The sequence below is a fragment of the Pieris rapae genome, chromosome 17 (genome assembly GCF_905147795.1).
Source record: "Pieris rapae chromosome 17, ilPieRapa1.1, whole genome shotgun sequence".
NCBI classification, from domain to species: domain Eukaryota; kingdom Metazoa; phylum Arthropoda; class Insecta; order Lepidoptera; family Pieridae; genus Pieris; species Pieris rapae.
In genome coordinates, this window is record NC_059525.1 from 19,217 (window position 1) to 39,432 (window position 20,216).

Sequence of the window (20,216 nt, forward strand, 5' to 3'; positions counted from 1 at the left end):
TTTTTAGACGTTGAGTGTGCATCTTGGGTTTTTTGCATATCAATGGTTTGAAACAATACTAAATCTTGGTGTGACGACCGGAGCCAACTCAGGAGCACAAGTACGCAGCACAATTGGGGGGATACCATCCGGCCCGCTCGACTTATGAATGCCCAAGGAAGATAGTGCTTTGCGGACAATACGTTGCCGGAATGTAGCTTCCTTCGGATTGCAATTCGATTTCGAAAGTAAGCGTTTTGAGTCCTGTGTTTTTATTCGTATTTATTGATCAAATTTTATAATCATCATGCCAAAAGTCATTAAAAGTGCTGGCCGAGAGATTGTTCTAAAGGTAAAACGTTCTTGCGAAGCAGAACGGGACAATAAGTGGCCAATTCTTCCATTTTCTAAAGTTCGCCTAGGCTCGGGTTGCTCTCTTGACAGGTAATTTTTGGGGTGACCATTGCGTTGTATTTTGCATTTTGTATTAATGTTGTTTTCATTTATGTTACAGTTTAGTACAAATACTTAAAATTGGTCCAGGCGTTCTTGAGATATGCTGAAATCGACCTGATATTATAAAAAGTAGTAATTGCTTGTTATTATTTGTTCGTAGTTCACTTGATTTACAGAGTTGATTGAACTTGAGTTACATTTTTTCCTCCCATTTAGGTATATGATCGGAAAGCAATTCATAACAAGCAACATTAGCTACGCCACCAGTCGCGCAGACTAACTGGCGCGCACTCTATACTCTGATTGTTCATAAACAAAATTTTTATAAAGCTGACTACATAGACATGTCTATTATATTTGATCTGAAACCCATCGATTGGAATGATAGCCTAAGCGCTCATGATAATGTTAATGACATGGTAGATATCTGAGTTCTTTTACTTCTTTAATTTTTAACACTTATTATATATTATTATAAGCAAATTTGTTTCTAAAACGTCCATCAAGAAATCTAAATATCCGGTGTGGTTCAGTTCCTCCTTAATAAAATTAATTTCTGAAAAAGGAAAAATACGTAAGAGGTATCGACTTTACGAGAATCTTAGAATTTAAATTAGAGTAGACTTAAAGAAGACCAAATGATGTCGTAAACTTAATAAAAAAATAAGACAATTATTATCAACACCAAGTATATTTTCTCAAAACTAATATTCACCATAAAAACTTGATGCATAATGTGAAGGTGGACCATAATATAATCATCCCCGCATAAATTTAAGCTTAAAAGGAAGCTTTTATCAAACTTATCAGATTAAAAAAAATCTGTAGCTTTCATACTTTTAGATCAAAAATTGAAACCGTTTGTCTATCGAAAAGTCATGCATATTATGATTTACAAGCATGCTACGTCATCGTCGATTTGACTTATCCTCATTGTTTAGCATAGATTGATGTGTTAAAATATACATTTTTAAATATAATAAAGTTTGTTTGTCTTTTTCTTTTTTACAAGTTTTCGTTTTCGTACCTTACCAAGATACAAGCCTTTTATAAAAAATATTAAGTATTAATTGGAATATTATATTTCTTTAAATTATTGTCCTGTTGTGGAGGGCTGCCGTAAAGTTGTCTCTCTTATTCCATACTTTGGCGAAGTAACCTACTAATCTGTGAACTGGTCTCTAACTCATCTGTGCCTGCAGCCTGCGCTAGTAATTTAAAAAAAACCAATAATAGTTGTGTGTTAACAATTATGTTTCAAATTGCTTTTTTTCTTCATTACATTTAGTTTATTAAAAAAATATATGTACGACATTAAAATTGCAAATCGACAATGAATATGTTTACGTAGTCAAAGCAATAATTAAATTATAATAATATGTTTTATTTACAATAAAACTTTGAGTTTGGCATACCGTGGCTATTACTGCTTGCTAGTTACTAGTTACTACTACCGTTGAGTGTTGACCGTACTCCGTAGGCCGTAGTCGTAGGTAAAGTTGCGCAATATGGCGCTTTCGGCTCAGCTGCTTTCGTGAAAAACTAAACTTAGTGATTGTGACACGCTCCAATTGGCAAGATTTAGAGGGAACAGTTATTATATTCTTTAAGTAGACAAAGTAACGTAATGGAACGCGCAGCGATTCCGATCAGTTAGTCGCACTGAAGCAAGGTCTGGCCGTTGAGGGCTTTATACATTGATTTTGTTTCGTTTACCATTTAAAACAGTTCGTCAAACTGGAGCGACTCCCGGAATACTTACGGGATACCGTTGACTGGTTTATGGGGTACGTATCATTGTTGTGATAAATACAGTTAGAGAACAATAACAAGTAATTTATTTTTTGTGACATTCTTTATTTAAGATTAAATCTGTCCTTTAAAATATCTTTATTGAATAGTCAGTATCTGGGTATAAGTGTGAAAACTCTTAACTATAAATAATATAGCTAAGCAAATTGGTTATTAATAATTAAACTAAAAAATAATTTGTAACTTCAAAAGTACTAAATCTAATGTCAAATTTTTTACTTTCTAGCTAAAAGATTATGTATATCAGACAATAACATATAAGATATTGTAATTATTTTATAAATTGTGGAAATTAAATAGAGAAAATAGTCAGCTCGACTTTGTAAACTCTTGCTCCAAACTTTTTGACATGACATGACAAAGAAGAATCTGTTTGATAACTTTTTTAGACAAAACATTATCAATAATTTATTGATAATGTTTTAAACTAATAAAAAAATAACTTATGATGTGCATTGTTACTGTGTAATAAAAAATTTATATTATCATGTTCTAAAATAAAAGTTACACAATAAATAATTAACACACAGTCATTGGGAGACAGGGTGTAACAAATATATAGTATTCCAGTGCATTTTTTAGGAAGATATAATGGTTTGTATTTTATAATATTGTATGAAGTTTTATGCAGTAGTACCATTTAAAGTAGAAAATCTGTAAGGATAGACCGTAGTGCTGTTATTGTTAGTTGAGAGTTATGCTACAATGTTTTAACTATTTGTTATCAATTTCCACACATATAAAACCAAAAAAAATATTGCAGTTATTAAGAATGCTAATAAATTATGGCTGGTTCACAACTTCTTGGATGTGTGAACAACAATGATGTTAATCATTGCAGCTATGTACAGCTGAGACATATGGGGTGATATACATATATATTTGCCTAATGCACATTTAAGAAACCAAATATTTTTTAAATTATACAGCAATTTTAAAATTACTCTGATTTCAGCTATATTGTAGCAAGTGCTACCCATTCAAAGAAACAAGTGAGCTTACATAATATGCTGTGTTAAATTTTTATAAGGAATTAATGTTAGTTAATTATTCTTAAATTAAATTGCATAAAAATGGTTATTTATCAAGGTTTCCAAAAAATCTAACTAGCATACTGTTAAAACTTTTTTTGTTACGATCATGGTCTTTATTACATAATTGTTCAATGAGTGGGATAGCAACAACTACTACTACTACCTTACTATGATCCATGTTATGTGTAAGTTAAGCTTTGAGAAAAGATTCTCATTTTGCATTTTTAATCTAGATAAGTTTGCTGATAATTCTAAAGAAATGTCATGAACGGACGAAAGGCCTTCAGCCAAATTGATGGCACAGTAGTATTTGTTTGTATTGTTCGATACTGGGTCTTTATGGGCGGCGGTGAGATAAGCGCGAGGTGAGCGGGCGGCAAATGGCGCTGGGCCAGTCGGCAGCCGCTCGCGATATGAGTTGGCCGGAGGGCGTGCGGCGCGGTGTCCGCCTGCGCTACCGCAGAGTCTCGGCGCTTGACGTCGACGACACGGTATCGTGTTTTTGCAGGTTCGCCCCTTTTTTTTTAATATTATTCTTTTGACATGTTTTCTCATTGATGAACCTTTATCCGATTCCAAAACTATTCGATCCAGTCATATCTTTGACCATGTAGAAGTCTCCGGCGCGCTATCGCCGTACGATCGCCGCATCGCGTGTTATCACCGCTTTGCGGCCTCCACCTGAGTGACGTCACGGAGCGCACTATCCGGGTACCTCCCCCTCCCGCCGCCCGGCCTTATGACTTAAAACTGTTAGCGTAACTTCGCCGTACGCGATGACACATTGTTTGTTGCCACTTGCGACATACTGACGGAAATCTTTGAATGACGTAAGGCTTATTTTGTATATATCGTTGTCGTATTTCTACATTAAAGGTTTTTTTACGAAAAAATACCGAATTATTTCGCGTGAAAACGCAGGGCAGATCTTGTAATAATTTATTTAATACAAAGGTCAGCCAAGAGTCACTTCATTAATCGAATAAATATAAATACATATATAATAATGTTTAATGAAAAGAGAATAATAGTAATAATAAACCGGAAAAGCCTCTTCGGGTTAGTTTAATAGGAACGTTGCATCAGTGGGAGTCTAAGAATCGTATTTTCTATTTCGTTTCTCGCGAGCGGTACATATATTGTAGTATACATACTGTAGGTATACCTATCTACTTGTAATGCTCTGATTCACTTGGTCGTTCTGGCCAGTCAGGCTTTATCGTTGCTCGGTGTATACTAACTTCCTGCTTTCCATTGCAACCTACCTAAATTCACAAAAACAACATAGCTACGTAGTCGGAGACGGTCAAGGATTTATAAACTCAATCGACTCTATCGAGTTGCAAGAAAACCGCGATTGGCTAGTGTCGACTGTCGCCGTCTATTTCTATTACTTAATGACCTTTTACCCTATATTTCTAGGCTTATATCAGTCCCCTAAAGATGGGGAGTCGGATAGTCGTATCCTCAGAATCCTAGATTTCAAGATTGTTATTTACTCATCATGTATGACATTGATATAAATCGCCGTTGTGACATATTAAGTGCGTGGCTTGCGCTGTAGTAATAATAATTGCGAGATGAGATAGAAATAGTTGAGCGGCAGTGGTGCGAGAGGGACGGGCGAAGCGAAAGAGGTCGGCGCGCGGGCCGCGGGCGACGGGCTGCAGTCGCCGATCGCTAGTCGAGTAGTCTGTTAGTGATTGCACAGTGAGACGAGTGGGCAGTCAGCGTCCGCTGCCACGTCCTTTCGCTTCGCAGTGGGCTTTTTCGGGGTGAAAGTGGTGTGTGCAGTGCGATGCGGGATGTGCCGCCATGGACGGATACTTGAACATACTGTTCACTTGGCTCTCCACACTGCTCAATAAGTTCTATCTCACGTCAGTGTTAGACACACAGTTTACTCCTAACCTATATGCATTTGTGAATATATTTTGTGCGTTGTCTGCTCGGTTCTAATATTTCAATTCCTTAAGCCTTTTAAATGTATTATTTACCTACGCCGTACTACGCAGCACTCGTCTGATAACTTAATCATTGTTATGATCGTTATCGTCGAATATATAAAGTACATTTTTGTACGGGTATTAAAGACGGTTTCTATTAACTAAACTATTAGTACTAATACAATACTAAATGAATCTTTTGTAAACCGTGATAATGAGTCGCTTCACGTTGTAACTTATCTAACACACGAATGTTTATCGCCCATCGCAGGAAAGGGCGGCGTAAAGAGCGCGAGGGCGAAGGCGACCCGAAGCTGTATCTGCAGGAGGCGCTGCTCGAGCGTCAACTGCCCGAGCTGGACCTGAGGCAGCTCGTGGAACTGCCGCGAGGCCTCGACCTCAACGAGTGGCTGGCCTCGCACACGCTGCCGCTGTTCGAGCACGTCAACCTGCTGTACGGCACCGTGTCCGAATTCTGCACGGCGGCCGGCTGCGGCGACATGGCGGGGCCCGGCGGCCGCGTCTACGCCTGGTACGACGAGCGCGGCAAGAAGACGCGGCTGGCGGCGCCGCAGTACGTCGACTGCGTGATGACCTTCGTGCAGCGGACCATCCACGACGAGGCCGTGTTCCCCACCAAGTACGCCAACGAGTTCCCGCCCGGCTTCGACGCGGTCCTGCGACGAGTGCTGCGCCTCCTGTACCACGTGCTGGCGCACCTCTACGCCGCGCACTTCCGCCACCTGGCGCTGCTGCGCCTGCACAAGCACCTGCACCTGACCTTTGCGCACCTCACCGCACTCGACCGCCGCTACGCGCTGCTCGACCACAAGGAGACCGAGGTGAGCCCCCGCTCCCGAAACGCCCCCGCCCCCGCCCCCTCCCGATAGCGACCGGCTTTAACCCGTTCGACCGGCAGGTGCTGCGTGACCTGGAAGTGGCGCTGCGCCTGACGGAGCCCGACGAGGCTTCGCCGAGGCGCCGTTCGCCGGTCGTCACGCAGCCCTCGGCCTCGGCGTGATTCATTGTTAACTCTTGTAAATATTTCGCTCTGTTAAGTAGTTCTAGGAGATGACTAGTTTATAAATTTGTGATTGCTTTGGTTGTAAATAAAAGTGATATTTGTTTAACTAATAAACTGAAAGCTTTATTGATGTTTTTAAATGTTTTAATGCTTGAACCGACCCCGGCTCCGGAAATATAATTATGAAGTATGTATTTCTTAAAAACAAAACAAACTTTATAAAATATATTTTATTTACAACAGTTAAACCTCGGTTCGTTACAATATTCCTAAATTGTTACATATACAAAATATAGGGACGGATCGTTTTAAGTAGGTCGTAGGTCGGCCTTCGCAATATGCCCATTGCCCATGTGCTAGCGAACGGCCGAGTCGCCGTCGCTAGTGTCCTCGCAGAATCGGCTCTGGCTGAAAATTATCAAATATTTTAAAGCGTTAACTAATCTTAACACGTTAAACGCCACCTTGATTTTTGAGAATTTCCGTTGGAGCCGTGGGGGACCCCATAATATGTCCGCGAGCTAGAGGCGACTAAACCGACGGACAGCCGGCAGCATATGGAGCAAATATGTACATTTTATACAAAACCTCTACAAATGATTTGCACTTGGTTTTTTGAAAATAATTAAAAGTATGTCAGGCCGAGAATTGCAATTGACTTATTGTATTGTTTTATTACTTTATGATTTAACATTATAATTAATTAATAATGTTACTGTTATAATAGATTTAAGTAAACATAGTCCAAATATGAAGGTTCTATCATAAATTAATATACTTAAATCTATAAAAAGCAAAAGTACATCAGTTTTAATCATTTGGGGATAAATTAAAAATCCCCGCGTGTGGACGTGAAACCACATTTGAAATTATATAAAGTAACAGTTTATTTAAAGTAATTAAAGAAAACATAAGACTGCAAATTGATATTGATGTTAACTTGGTAAGTAAATTATTTAATGAGGTTTATGGAAACAATCTAAACAAAGAAATGGTTTATTAGGACACGCGTCACAAAAGGTTACAATTTTTGGTCTTGTTTTTGGCTAAAACTTGCCCCATTATTTTTGCATTTTCTTTATGGCACTGTTGACCTGTCCGCCTATTATTATTGGTAGAACCTTTCCTTGAAAGCTTATGTTTAACTGTGGGCTTTAAAATCTCGTTTCGAGGTTTCCTCGTTGGGCGAGGTTGGGCGGCGGTATCACTTAACATCAGGTGAGCCTCCTGCCCGTTGGCCCCCTGTTCTTTCCTCTTCTGTTCCTAGACTCAACCATTTGCATTATCTTTCAATTTATTTCGATTAATAAACTAAAATAAACAGTGACTAACGTTTTCTTATCGTGCAGGCCATGGCCCATGGGGGACAACTATTGAGTGACACTAGTGACACCGTGTTTTAGGAAAACGAAATCACAATATTACATAATTATATTTGATGTTGTTAGGTGACTTACTAGTTAGTTTGTTAGTTAGTTTCAGTAAAACCCTCTCCGAAAACCGTTTACTCCGAAACGAATAGTTATATTTTTCTATTATTAGTTATTTATAGTTATTATTCCTTTACCCTCAGAGGGAGGCTCTACCTCACAATTGTACCACAGATAGCTTAGGAAGTTTCCTTGAATTTTTCGTACATTTTTATTCATATTTCGTCAATTTGTTTGTAACTGTCGTTAAATTACTTTCTATAATGGTAAGAATGAATATATTCAATCTATGCGAATGTAGTTAAATTTATCACACAATTGTACATTTATCTGGGATAAGGAATACATCAAATTGACTGATGTGGGGGATGGTGGAAGGAACACTGTTTGGCTGCCATAGATTGACATAGGAAGACAAGCTTGAAGACCTGCAGAGGAGTGCTAGGAAAACCTGTATCGAGCTGAAAAACGTTCCTAAGATGCCTAAGGAAAGCAGTGAAGACTTGACTAACATGGCATTGTGCCTCAGTAAACATTTAAATGTTAATATGGACCGTCGAGATGTCAAGGACATTTACAGAATACCAGTTAAGAAGGATGGGTCTTCAAACACCCCTATAATTGTGGATCTAGGTTCTACTATTTTAAAGAACAACCTACTAAAGAGCTCGAAGTCTTATAATATCAGGAACAAGACCAAACTTCAAGCAAAACACCTCGGAATAACGACAAAGAACCCGGACGCTCCTGTATTTTTATCTGAACAATTGACGTCTAAAGGCGCTCGCCTATTCTTTCTAGCCCGAGATTTGTCAAAATCTAAGCAATATAAATTTTGCTGGACATCATATGGTCGCATCCTAATAAAAAAAGACGAAAATTCCCGTGCTATTGTCATCAGGAGCGAGGCACAAATACACCATTTGCTGCAGAACGCATGACTAATACGTCTTTTGATTTTTATCGCTTTGTTTTTAGTACATTTAATTACATTGTATATTTTAAGTTTAATTAATAGTTTCTACACAAAACACTTACACAAAATACTTACAGAATATCTCAACCGCACTCATTCTCAGCTCGTCATTAGAATAATTCAAGTCTTAAATTTTGAAATAATCGTGGTCTGTAAGCGTGATCACGTAAATATAGTCAAGTGCAGCTGTACGCAGGTGTACATTTCTGTCGATCGTCACAACCAGGTGAATTCGGTGAAGCGCCATTCGCTTGCTCTTTTCAGTAATGGATGGTAACGTAACTACTTGTCAGGAGTTGGACAATGCTGAAATTGGTAAGTCTGTTACCTTAGACATTGAACACTTGCCTACATACCTGCAGCAATATAACAATAACTTGACAGTATTGACTCAAAATATAAGAAGTATCTACAGCAATTTTGACGATTTTGTGGCAACATTGTCTCGAATAGATGTTGAGGTTGATGTTTTGATCCTGACCGAGTGCAGACTTAACTCTAAGAAACCGGTACCAGTGTTGAATAGTTACTCTGCATTTCATACCACTAGACACATAAACCAAAATGACGGCATTGTGGTTTATATTAAAAATTGTCACTTACCCCAGGTAAAGGAAATTAATGTTAGGCACGCTTCCGCTTTACAAATTACGATCTCTAACTTCACTATAATTGGAATATATCGGTCTCCATCTAACGTTTCCGCGGATAATTTTATTAATTCACTAGATCAACATCTTCAAACTATTCAATCGCATAAAAACATAATCGTTACAGGAGACATCAATATAAACCTAATTGAAAGACCATCGGATTCGGCACGTTTGCGGGCAAATAGGTTATCTTATTTAAATATGTCGGCTGTTCACGGTTTTCTTCCGGGACACTGCCTGCCTACCAGGGAGGACAGCTGCCTTGATCATATGCTCTTAAAGTTGGATAAAACTAAAAACTCTGCATTAGTCGCAATTCTGAATACATCCATAACTGATCACTTAACGGTACTATTGACCATATCCCACGCATACCAAGCTACATCCAATAAAAAAACAATTACTATTACTAACTTTGAAAAAGCATATCAATACCTAGAGAGTGCAGATATATCTTTCTTCAACACATACGTTGACCCAAATACTCTTGCTGACAGGATAATAGATGTGATAAAAACAGCTCTCCTTCTTAACACTAAAACCAAATCAGTTACCAGCTCCAAGCGTACTTTAAAACCCTGGATATCTACAGGGGCCCTGAGATGTATCAGGCTTAGAAATAGAATGCAGTTGCAAGCCAGAAAGGATCCATTTAATATTATAATAAGAGTAACCTATAAGCGCTTTCGTACGTTTTGCTCTAACCTGATTAAGAAATTAAAAAGAGATTATCATAAAAAACTAATTGCATGTTCTATAAAAAATCCGAAAAAGCTCTGGCAAAATATCAATAGTATAACTCATTTTAAAAAACCGAAATCATCTAATGTACGTCTTCTTCAAATCACACCACATCCTCCAGATTCCTTAAACCGTGTCAATAATTTTTTTGTCACAATTGGTAAAACACTAGCAGAAGACATAATGACTTCGACTGGGTTTCGTCCTAGTTCAGTTATGATTTCTAATTCTGGCTCACAGAACTCCTCTTTTGTATTGTTGGAGACTGATCCAGTGGAAGTGGACTGCATACTCATGGCTCTTGATTCGGGAAGTGCATCCGGATGGGACGATATACCTATAGGCTTCCTTAAATTGTCTAGGGACGTCGTAGTTCCTCTTATATGTCAACTGGCCAATTTATGTTTCGAATCGGGAATATTTCCGAAAGCATTGAAGCGTTCCATCATTACGCCCGTGCACAAGGGGGGGGACACGGGTGATGTCAACACTTACAGACCCATATCTGTCTTATCTGCTATTTCTAAAATTATAGAAAAACTATTAAATAAAAGACTTATCAGCTACTTGAACAAATATAATATACTTTCTGACTCGCAATATGGATTTAGACAAGGACGCTCGACACAGGACGCTATTACAGCACTGACAACTGAGATTGTAGGTAGGGTAGACGAAGGATATAAATGCTTGACAGTATTCCTGGATTTAAAGAAAGCTTTTGACACCGTTTCGATCCCCATCCTTGTGCAGAGACTTGAGGCGATGGGTATAAGAGGCACAGCTCTGTGTCTTTTTGACAGCTATCTTCGAGATCGGACTCAACAAGTTAAAATAGGAAACCTTTACAGTGAAGAAGAAAATGTTTTATTTGGTGTGCCGCAGGGGAGTGTGCTTGGCCCAACGCTGTTCCTGGTGTACATTAACGAACTATGTAACCTGCTGGGCAGCGGAGGGAAAATATTCTCCTATGCGGATGATACAGCTATTGTCTTCCATGGAGAAACTTGGGAATCCGTACGCCAGAATGCTGAACGAGGTCTTGCCGTTATATTTGACTGGCTAAAGGCTAATTTGCTGACCCTAAATATTCCAAAAACCAACTTCATTTGTTTTTCTCCAAGTCGGAGATCTAAACCGGGTGCTACTTTTGGGCTTGGGATACATGAGTGTGCGGACCACTATACACAGAAGTGCAACTGTCAAATTATTCAGAAAGTTACCTCTACAAGATACTTGGGCATCATTATTGATGAATGTCTATCATGGCACTCACACATTTCTACTATTATATCACGAGTCAGGAAATTGATATGGATTTTCAAGACGCTACGCCATGTGATGTCTCCTGTGATACTGAGTAATGTTTACGTTGCATTAGCTCAATCAGTAATTACGTATTGCATACCAGTATGGGGTGGTGCCACAAAAACTAAACTTCTTGAGCTGGAAAGAGCGCAGCGGTCTCTAATAAAAGTGATGTATTTTAAACCATATCGATATCCCACAGTTAACTTGTACAGATCAAGTGGATTGTTATCGGTAAGGCAATTATATCTTTTAAATGTCACCTTATATCTGCATAAATGTGTTCCTTTTAATTCTGCTAGCCAGGATAGAAGACGGAGCGGTAATGTGGCCCGCTCCGTAATGGTCCATTCAAATTTTGCCAGCCGTCAGTACGTGAGTCAGTCTGCATATATTTACAACCAATTGAACTCTAAACTCCGACTTCATCATAGAGTTTTGTATGATTGTAAAAAGGTTGTAGCAGGGTGGCTGAGAACTCTAACATACGAGGAAACTGAGCACATTTTGGTGCGAATTCGCTAGTTTGAGACGGGCCGTATTATGAACTTGACAGCGTGCACACTCGCTCACACACAGCACACACATGCACACACATGCACACATACACACACACATTCACACATTCATAGATTAAGTAAATTTAGATTTAGATTTAGTTAAAGTTTGTTTAGTTAAGGGAAGTAGCGAGCCAACCCCAACACAAGTGTCTCTTGACTACTTACGGGGGTTGTCTCATACTCATTTAATTGATGTTAAAAATTTGAGAAACAATAAAATTTTTTATTATTATTATTATTATAGATTGGAAGGTTCGTAGAGTACCTGCGCCGTCGCGGCTCCTCGGCGAGCGCTCACATGCCCGACTCGGCGATGCCCTCGTCGTCTGAAAAGAGAGATCGGGCTACAGTTCGGGCGGCGCTCGCGAGTCGTCGGGAGAGGGAGGGGCCTCACCTTCGAAGGCGGCGTTGAGGTGATGGTTGTTGGGCGGGGGCGGGGCCAGGTCGCGGCCCTCGAGCGCCGCCACGACGCACTGGTGGATGCAGATGTACTGCTGCTCCGTCTGCACCATCCACACGCGCTCGCGCCGCATGGCGTGCACCATGCCGAAGACGTCGAGAGTGTCGGCGTGGCGCGCCAGCTGCTGCAGCGCGCGGTCGAGCGTGATGAAAGTGCCCGAGCGGCCCACGCCCGCGCTGCAGTGCACGACCACGGGCCGGCCGTCGGGCGGGCAGCGCTCCCGGAAGGCGCGCACGAATCGCGCCAGCGTGGTCGGCGGCTCCGGCACGCCGAAGTCGGGCCACGTGGTGAAGTGGAAGTGCACGAGCACGCGCTGCTCGGCGCCGCGGCACACGCCCAGCTCGGTGACCGTCCAGTCGGGGTAGCGGCTCTCGTTGAGCGCGGTGACGGCGATGTCGCCGTAGTAGACGGGCCGCGTGTCGTAGGGCCAGTAGCGGTCGCACTTCTCGCGACCCTTCTCCACGCAGCGCGTGAGCATCACGATGGCCCGGGAGCCCGACTCCCAGCACATGCGCCAGAAGTCGTCCCGGGTGCAGTGCAGCGGGCCCTGCGTCACGATGAACTCGCGCGGCGAGCTGTCGCCGGGCACGTAGTTGGCGTTGATGTAGTCGGAGCCCTCCTCGTCGTCCACGGGCTGCAGCTTGTAGCGCGAGTGGTCGTACGGCAGGATGTTGGTGAAGCGGTTCTTGGGCCGGTTGACGGGTAGGTCGGCGGCCGTGCACGGCTGTTCGCGGCCGACGCTCTTCAGCTCCTCGAACTCCTCGCTGAAGCGGAAGTCGGAGTCGGCGGACATGAGGCGGTAGTGCTCCACGAAGTCGGCGACGCGCACCGGCCGCGAGGCGGGCGCGGGCGCGCGGGGCCGCGGGGCGGCGCGTCGCAGACGGCGGCGGCGCAGCGCCAGAGCCGCCACGCCGGCCCCGAGCGCGATCAGCACCGCCGACGCCCCGCCCGCTATCCACGCCGTGTTGTCGGCCTCTGCGGACGTCCCGAAACGTTAACTTAACGTCCGCCTCCTTCGCGACTCGGAATTCGCCGACGACTGCGCCACTCACCGGTGTAGACGGGCGCGTAGGCGGTGTCGGTGAACTTGTCCGGCGCCGTGAAGGCCCGCAGCTTCACGAAGTACTTGGTGTTGGGCTTGAGAGGGCCGTTGCAGTAGGCGCGGCCGCCGCCCTCGCAGCGCTCGGAGCCGACCGTGAACTCCTCCACGGCGCTCGAGTGGAACGGGTAGTAGGGCTCCGTGACCTGGTAGGGCGGCCACACGGGCAGTCGCTGCACGTCCCGCCAGGACGGCAGGCGCGCCGGCGTATCGTTGCGCGGCTCCTCGCCGAGCACCAGCGTGTAGGCCGTGACGTTGCCGTTGGCCGGCGAGAAGTAGTCGGCTCGGAAGCGAACCACCAGCGTGGACGAGGTTCGTCGCACGGCGGTCGGGAGGGCCTGAGCGCGCGGTCTCGGCGGCGCCGCGATCGCCATGTGCTGGCGCCAGCGCGCCGCCGCCCCGCGTCCGGCGGTAGTCTCGCCGCGCAGCTCGAACTCGTAGGTGCCGCCGGCGCGCAGCCCCTTCACGGCGCCGCCCTCGGCGTCCGGCGGAAACGCGATCTCGCGGGCCAGGTCCGGCGCGCCGAGCGGCCAGTAGGCCAGATGGAAGGCGAGCAGGTCGCCGTGGGCGTCGCGCGGCGGGAGGCGCCAGGCGAAAGCGAGTTCGGTCGGTTTCGCGTCGGTCGGATGGAACGCGGCGGGCGCGGCCGGCGGCGCGGCCAGCGTGCGGAAGCTCGCGGAGAGGGCGCGCGAGCGCGTCAGGATGGTCGCCGGCGTGCCCGACAGCACCTCCACGGTGAAAGTGTAGAGCGTGTGCGGCGCCAGCGCGCCCAGCGTGATGCCGGGCCGCGTCGCGCCGGCGCTCTCGAGGCGGTCGGCGGCGGCGAGGTACTGCACCTCGAAGGCGGTCCAGTCTCCGGCCGGTCTGTCCCACGCCAGCGTGATCTCTCGCGCTCCGATGGCCGTCGCGTTCAACTGCGTTATCGGCAGCGGGACTGCGAACCGATTCGTTTCAGACGTATAGCGGACGCGCGACTTCGAAGGCTTCGGGCGATCGGAAAATGCGCTTAAGCGAAGGAAAGCGGAAGCGTGCAGGTGCAAGACTAAGCGGGAGGACCACGAAGCGGACGAAACCTTAACCGACAGTTAATACCAACCCAGACTTCATGCAGTTATTAAGTGCAGCAGACAAAACCCACGTTAGTCGCGTCCCTTCCGCGAGATCTCTTGCTTTTCCCTCTGTTAAACGAAAAACTCAATTATAATCGAACGAAAGCGTTCCCTCGCCGGGTGCGTTCCACCCGACGCACACCCCAAGCGAGAGAGAGAGGAGGACTCACACAGACGCGCCTGGCGCTGCACGGGGTGAGAGGAGACGTTGCGCGACAGCGTCCACATGGTGATGTTGTAGAGGCGGCCCGGCGTGAGGCCGTCGAAGCGCACCTGCTGCGGCGTCGCGTCGGCCGCGCGCACCGCCTCGCGCGGTTCCTCGCCGCCCGCCTCCAGCCGGATGCGGTACGAGTCGAAGCGGGCGGCCGTCTCGGGCGTGCGCGTGTACAGCACCAGGAAGGCGGGCGCCGCCTCAGTCTCGGCGTCCTCGCCGCCCTGCGTCACGATCGTCATCTCCGACTGGACGAGGGGCCGCGTGCGAGTGTGCATCGCGAACACGTCGCTGGCCAGCTCGTACGAGAGCGCCTCTATGGCCACCGAGTAGCCGCGGCCGGGACGCAGACCGGCGAGCAGCACCCGGGCGCTGCGGCCCTCGCCGGCGCTGACGTTGCGCTCGCCGCCGCCCTCGCCGCCCTCCGGCGCCGCGCCACCCTCGTCCTCGGCGGGCCACCAGCGCACGCGGTAGGCGTCCACGCGGCCCTCGGGCCGAGGCCACTCCAGCGTCATGTTTCGCGTGTCCGCCAGCTGCGCCACGTTCGACACGGGGTTGGGACCTGCGGAAGACGTGCGATACCTCACGGGTTTCTTTCACTGTGCTACTTCATTCGTAAAATTGAAAGGGCTACTGACGCACGGTGTGCTGCGCCAGGCGCGGCTCCCCGCCCTCGACGGGGTCGCCGTGCGCCGGACTGCGACTGAGCGTGTCCAGAGCGATGGAGTAGCGCTCGCCGTGAGTCATGTTGGCGATCTCGGCGTGCGTCGCGTCGGCCGGCAGCGGCGGCAGCCGACGCCAGGCAGCGGCGCCGGCGCGGTACCGCAGCGAGAAGGCACCCGACTCTCCGCCGAGAGGGCCTCGCCATCGCGCCACCACCGAGTTGGAGGTGGCGCGCTCCACCGCCAGCCATTCGGGCGGGAGCGGCCGCGTGGCGCGCTCCGTGAGCAGCGGCTCTCCGCGGAGCCCGCGGCTCAGGGCCGCCAGCTCGAGCTCGTAGACGGCGCCCGGCTCGAGACCCTCGAGCGTGGCGCCCGGTTCGGCGCTTCGCAACGTCCTCGGGGGCTCGGCGGAGTCAACGCGGCGGTAGCGCAGCTCGTACTCGTCCTGGCGTGAGTCGACGTCGGAGCTCCATTCCAGCCGCAACGACGTGCGCGACGGCAGAACGGCCCGCAAGACGGGCGCCAAAGGCCGCGTGGCGACCGCCACTGACGTCTCGTTGGAGGCCACTCCGCGCGACACGGCAACCACGCTCACGCTGTAGTTGCGGCCCGGGAGCAGCGACGCCAGCGTCGCGTTGGCCACGTTCGTGGTCGACCAGTTGCTGTCTTCGCCCGCCTCGGCCCACGAGACCTCGAGTATTCAAACATATTTAAAAAATGCTCATTTGACTACAAAAATTCTAGAATATCATCCAAGCAAGCTGTTTTATAATGCTCAATAATAAAGCGGCTTTAAGTAAAATATCATTATCTTTTAGAATTTCTAATGATTGCTCATCGATAGCCTATAAATTTTTCGGCGCTAAATAATATTTTATTCTGAATAGTAAAAAATATTTAATTAGCGAATTGTTTTTTAATTTTGGATTCTAAAATTCTTGTTTGAATTCCGTTCCAATTTCTTTACCATTATATTCTTTTTAAAATATAAATAATAACACCGAAAAATATAAGTCAAGAAGTAACATCGTCCTTTTTGAGTTATATTTTCTTCGATAAAGGAACATATTTCACCAAAAGCAGTTTGATGTTGTTGACGAAGATCATGCCAATCAGTTTTAGGGTTTTTTTTGTTTGATGAGGCTGAGAAGAAATTCAATTGACAGATTTTGTGATTGTAATATATTTTGGGATGCGAATAACTTACAACTCTATCAATTAACTCCGTATGATTTTTATTTTGTTCATTTACTTTACATAAAAAAACTGTATGGTCAGAGTGTGAATTGTGCTTTTTAGTTTTTTGGTCACAGTATTATGCAAGTTAGACTGTTTTGAGTATTACTTAGATCAGTATTAACCTCAATATTACTTAATCGATATTTTCCAGGTGCTCAATGTGGTCTTTTACATTTGAAGAAACCGGTTCCGGTATAAGAGTGGTTGTTGAATTTACGTGAAGTTAAGTAATTATTTTGGGAGGTTTAAAGCGTCTGCAAAGCAATACGGCCGACGGAAAGTGTCTGGGAGTATTGGAGACTTATTATTCAGGATTTACGTAATGTTTTTATGTACCTTGATTACCTGATACCTGAAAATTTGCCATTTGGGCAAAGTTCGCAGGTAGGCATGCCTTCTTAGTACATACTAGCACTACTCAATCGTCCACATTTCCTTCGTCTGAAAATACGTGACGTCCAGAGGCCCTAGCATCTTGCTCTTGCATTTGTCGTAAATACATATAATTAAAATGTAGCTTATTTCTGCTACGTCTATCTGTCGCCGTCGTTTCACATGTGACTCGAGTGTGAGCCAGACAAAGTTCAACTGGTTTGGATGCGGCTAATGAGGTGTGACAATTTTTTGGAATTCCGCGCGATACATTCATTAGTACTTATTTTATAACTGGAAATGCTGTTTGATGATTCACATAACTGAATTTATCTAATCTCAGTGATATACCTTGTACTCGTCCTGGGTGCTCTCGGGCGCCGGCGTCCACCACAGCAGCACTCCGCCTCCTCGGGCTTCTCCGCCTCGGTCGGATTCGGGCTCCTCCGAACGCCGCCAGCCCAGCTCGCGGACCGGCAGCGGCTCTGCGAAGGAGGCGGATCGGTCTCAAGACTGTGTCGCACCGTTAGGGCTCCGTTAGGCAGGCAGACGAGATACGCACTGAGAGTGAGCTCGGTGGCGGCCGGCCACGAGGTGACCTTGCCGGACATGGTCTTGACGGCCACGGCGTAGTGCTTGCCCGGCTCGAGGCCGTCGAAAGAGCACAGCGTCGGCTCGTCGCGGCCCCGGACCACGGCCGGAAGCCGCCGCGCGCCCGCGCCGCCGCCGCCTCCGCCCGCCGACACTGCGATCTGGTACTTCTGGAACTCGCTCCTCTCGGCGGGCGGCAGCCAGGCCACGGTGAACGACGTCTCGGTGAGCGCGGCGGGCGGCGGCGCTAGCGTGAGGTTCCTGGGGCGCAGCGGCACGGTGCGGTACTGCGCGGTGGTGGGCGGCGAGAGCTGCGCGTCGGACACGGTCTGCACGGAAATGTTGTAGGCGCGCCCCGGGACCAGCCCCTTGAAGGCGGCCTGGGCCGGCCCCGGCGGCTCGCCCTCCTTCTCCACGTACAGCTCCGAATCGCGTGCGTCGCGCGGCTCGATGGACACCTTGTAGTGCGTGTAGGCCCCGGGCGGGTACGGCGGCTGCCAGAGCACCAGCAGCGTCGTCTCGTTGCGGAACCAGACGATGAACTTCCCCGGCGTGTTGGGTTCTGGATCGAGGGAGCTTTTAGGGAGTTTGAAACTCGCATGAAGCAAATGCACTGCTTTTTAATCAGTGAAATTAAGTCCAATGAAAAATTATTGATAGTATCTAATAATGCAGACTATTTTCTAAGAATTAATATAGGGATAGAGTAATTCCGATTTTTTATATATTTTTTCACTGAGTTTGTAGAATTACTAAGTTTTACAATAGCCTTTATTTGAAGATGGATGAAATACTTGTAAGAAACAGCATATTTGTTCATATAAATATTAATATCACGTTAAAAAAACAAACTACAAATTTATTATTCCTGAAGACGCTGACTATAAGTTAAAAATCTTCTTTGAATAAATGAGTTGGACACCTGACGAGAAGCTATTGTACACTATGATACCTTATCCTACAATCCGTAAAAGATGGAAGTTCTCTGTCTACACAGTCACAAAGCCGTAAAGTAAAACGGACGGGACTAACTGGTGGTGAAGTTGAAGGAGGCGTAGGCGGCGCTTTCCTTGTCGTGCAGCAGCGTGAAGGCGTGCAGTTGATAAGTGGCGCCCGGCGACAGATCGCGCAGTACGTGACTCCAGGTGCCGTTGTCGGGCGCGTCCACTTGCACGCTAAGGTTACGCGCGCCAGTTTCGCCCGCCAGCGCCACCACCCGCAGTCGAAAAGCAGTAAAATCTCCATGCAGAGGAGGGGCCCATGAGATGGCTGCCTGTTTGTTGCGTCCCAAAGTCACCGTCAAATTGCGTGGTGGCTCAGGCGCTAGCAACACCAAAACTCACATACTGAATAATGTCATTACTTGTATTATTAGAAAGATGGGTTCAATGGAAACTTTGTCTTCTTCTTTTAAGAACCTTCAGAAATATCTTTTTAAAGTTTTAAATTCAAAATTGGGGAATAAATTTTAAGCCGTCACTCAATTATGCTATTCAAGCTAGGATTGGATATTTAAAATGATTTGAAAACTATCAGCGTACCTGTAATTATAGTTTGATTCCATGTGAGAAGGTCTGCAAAAGTAGCATTTGAATAATAGAGCATGAAGTGGTATTTTGTGCCCGGTAAACCCTGAAAATTTATTGTCGAAGCCCGGGCAGGTACCGTAAAATTGGGGGCAGGGGAACCATGAGGAGGCCGATAGTCAAGGCGGTAATGTGCCTCCTCTCCGTCTTCCCCACCCCATCCTGGAATTTCTATCACTAGGTCTGCAGCAGAACTTACACCTACTGCCGTCTGTAAGCCACATAAATTATAAAACAATTTTACTATGATATGTTGATAAGCACAAAAGTAACAAAATATTTAATTATTGTGTTTCTTCGATTAAAGTAATTATAACTGACAAGGGAAAGGATGCACTTTTAAAAATCATTAAGTGTTCTCTTAAATTGCTTAAGCTACATTAGATATATAATATAGTGTATGTAGTTAAGAAATTTTTACAAGACAACAATTTAAAAACAAACTTTTATCATGTTATAGTGTCTGTTTTTTATACCACACAAAAGATATTTATTATTGAAATAATCTTCATTTATTATCCTAATATATTATGCAGTCAATGTAAGTAATATTCATATGAGACATGTTTGTTTAATTGTAGATTAGTTTTAAAACTTACTAATAATATAAGGAAGACAAACGGCAGGACTAAAATAAGAGGAGTAGACCCACGATAGACAGGCCACACAGACATAACTTGCACAATCGACCTCTTCCACATCATTGAAGGCAAAACTCTGATTTCACACGACACTTTCTCTTTTAGTTTTACACAGTCTCCAGTTTCTAGTGAATAAACCATGGCTCTTTTTATATTCCCCTTTATAACTTCACGTCATCACGCATTGAAAATTTCTCACTATTACTCCTACAACATAACAAAATATTAAAAAAATTCATCTGTTGCCATTTCGAGTTACATACATTTTGTTATAGCTCTTACTTACTTTTTGTACTACTGTGACCTGTCATTTTGAAACATTGGTTC

General features: G+C 45.6%; 2 protein-coding genes across 6 annotated transcripts; one reads left to right on the top strand and one right to left on the bottom strand.

The window, feature by feature from the left end:
- Positions 1-1,689: 1,689 nt before the first annotated feature.
- Positions 1,690-6,377, top strand: LOC110998359 (MOB kinase activator-like 2). 4 transcript variants are annotated; one of them, XM_022266957.2, is made up of 4 exons: positions 3,443-3,789; positions 3,896-4,111; positions 5,499-6,069; positions 6,147-6,377. In XM_022266957.2, the coding sequence occupies exons 2-4, from the start codon at positions 4,107-4,109 to the stop codon at positions 6,246-6,248; spliced, it is 678 nt and encodes a 225-aa protein (XP_022122649.1). In that variant the 5' UTR covers positions 3,443-3,789; positions 3,896-4,106; the 3' UTR covers positions 6,249-6,377. The 4 variants fall into 4 exon arrangements, with proteins under 4 accessions (XP_022122648.1, XP_022122646.1, XP_022122649.1 ...); XM_022266956.2 differs by lacking the exons at positions 3,443-3,789; positions 3,896-4,111 and adding an exon at positions 1,690-2,222; XM_022266954.2 differs by lacking the exon at positions 3,896-4,111 and having other exon boundaries at positions 3,439-3,789.
- An 86-nt stretch (positions 6,378-6,463) lies between these two features.
- LOC110998358 (tyrosine-protein phosphatase 10D) lies at positions 6,464-20,216 on the bottom strand. Of its 2 annotated transcripts, none has more exons than XM_022266953.2 (11): positions 19,848-20,216; positions 19,204-19,459; positions 18,695-18,985; positions 17,634-18,224; positions 17,423-17,556; positions 15,437-16,151; positions 14,758-15,360; positions 13,432-14,412; positions 12,314-13,354; positions 12,185-12,245; positions 6,464-6,659 (listed from the first exon to the last, which is right to left on the bottom strand). In XM_022266953.2, the coding sequence occupies exons 1-10, from the start codon at positions 20,028-20,030 to the stop codon at positions 12,214-12,216; spliced, it is 4,827 nt and encodes a 1,608-aa protein (XP_022122645.2). In that variant the 5' UTR covers positions 20,031-20,216; the 3' UTR covers positions 6,464-6,659; positions 12,185-12,213. The 2 variants fall into 2 exon arrangements, with proteins under 2 accessions (XP_022122645.2, XP_045487769.1); XM_045631813.1 differs by lacking the exon at positions 6,464-6,659 and adding an exon at positions 7,234-8,085 and having other exon boundaries at positions 12,167-12,245.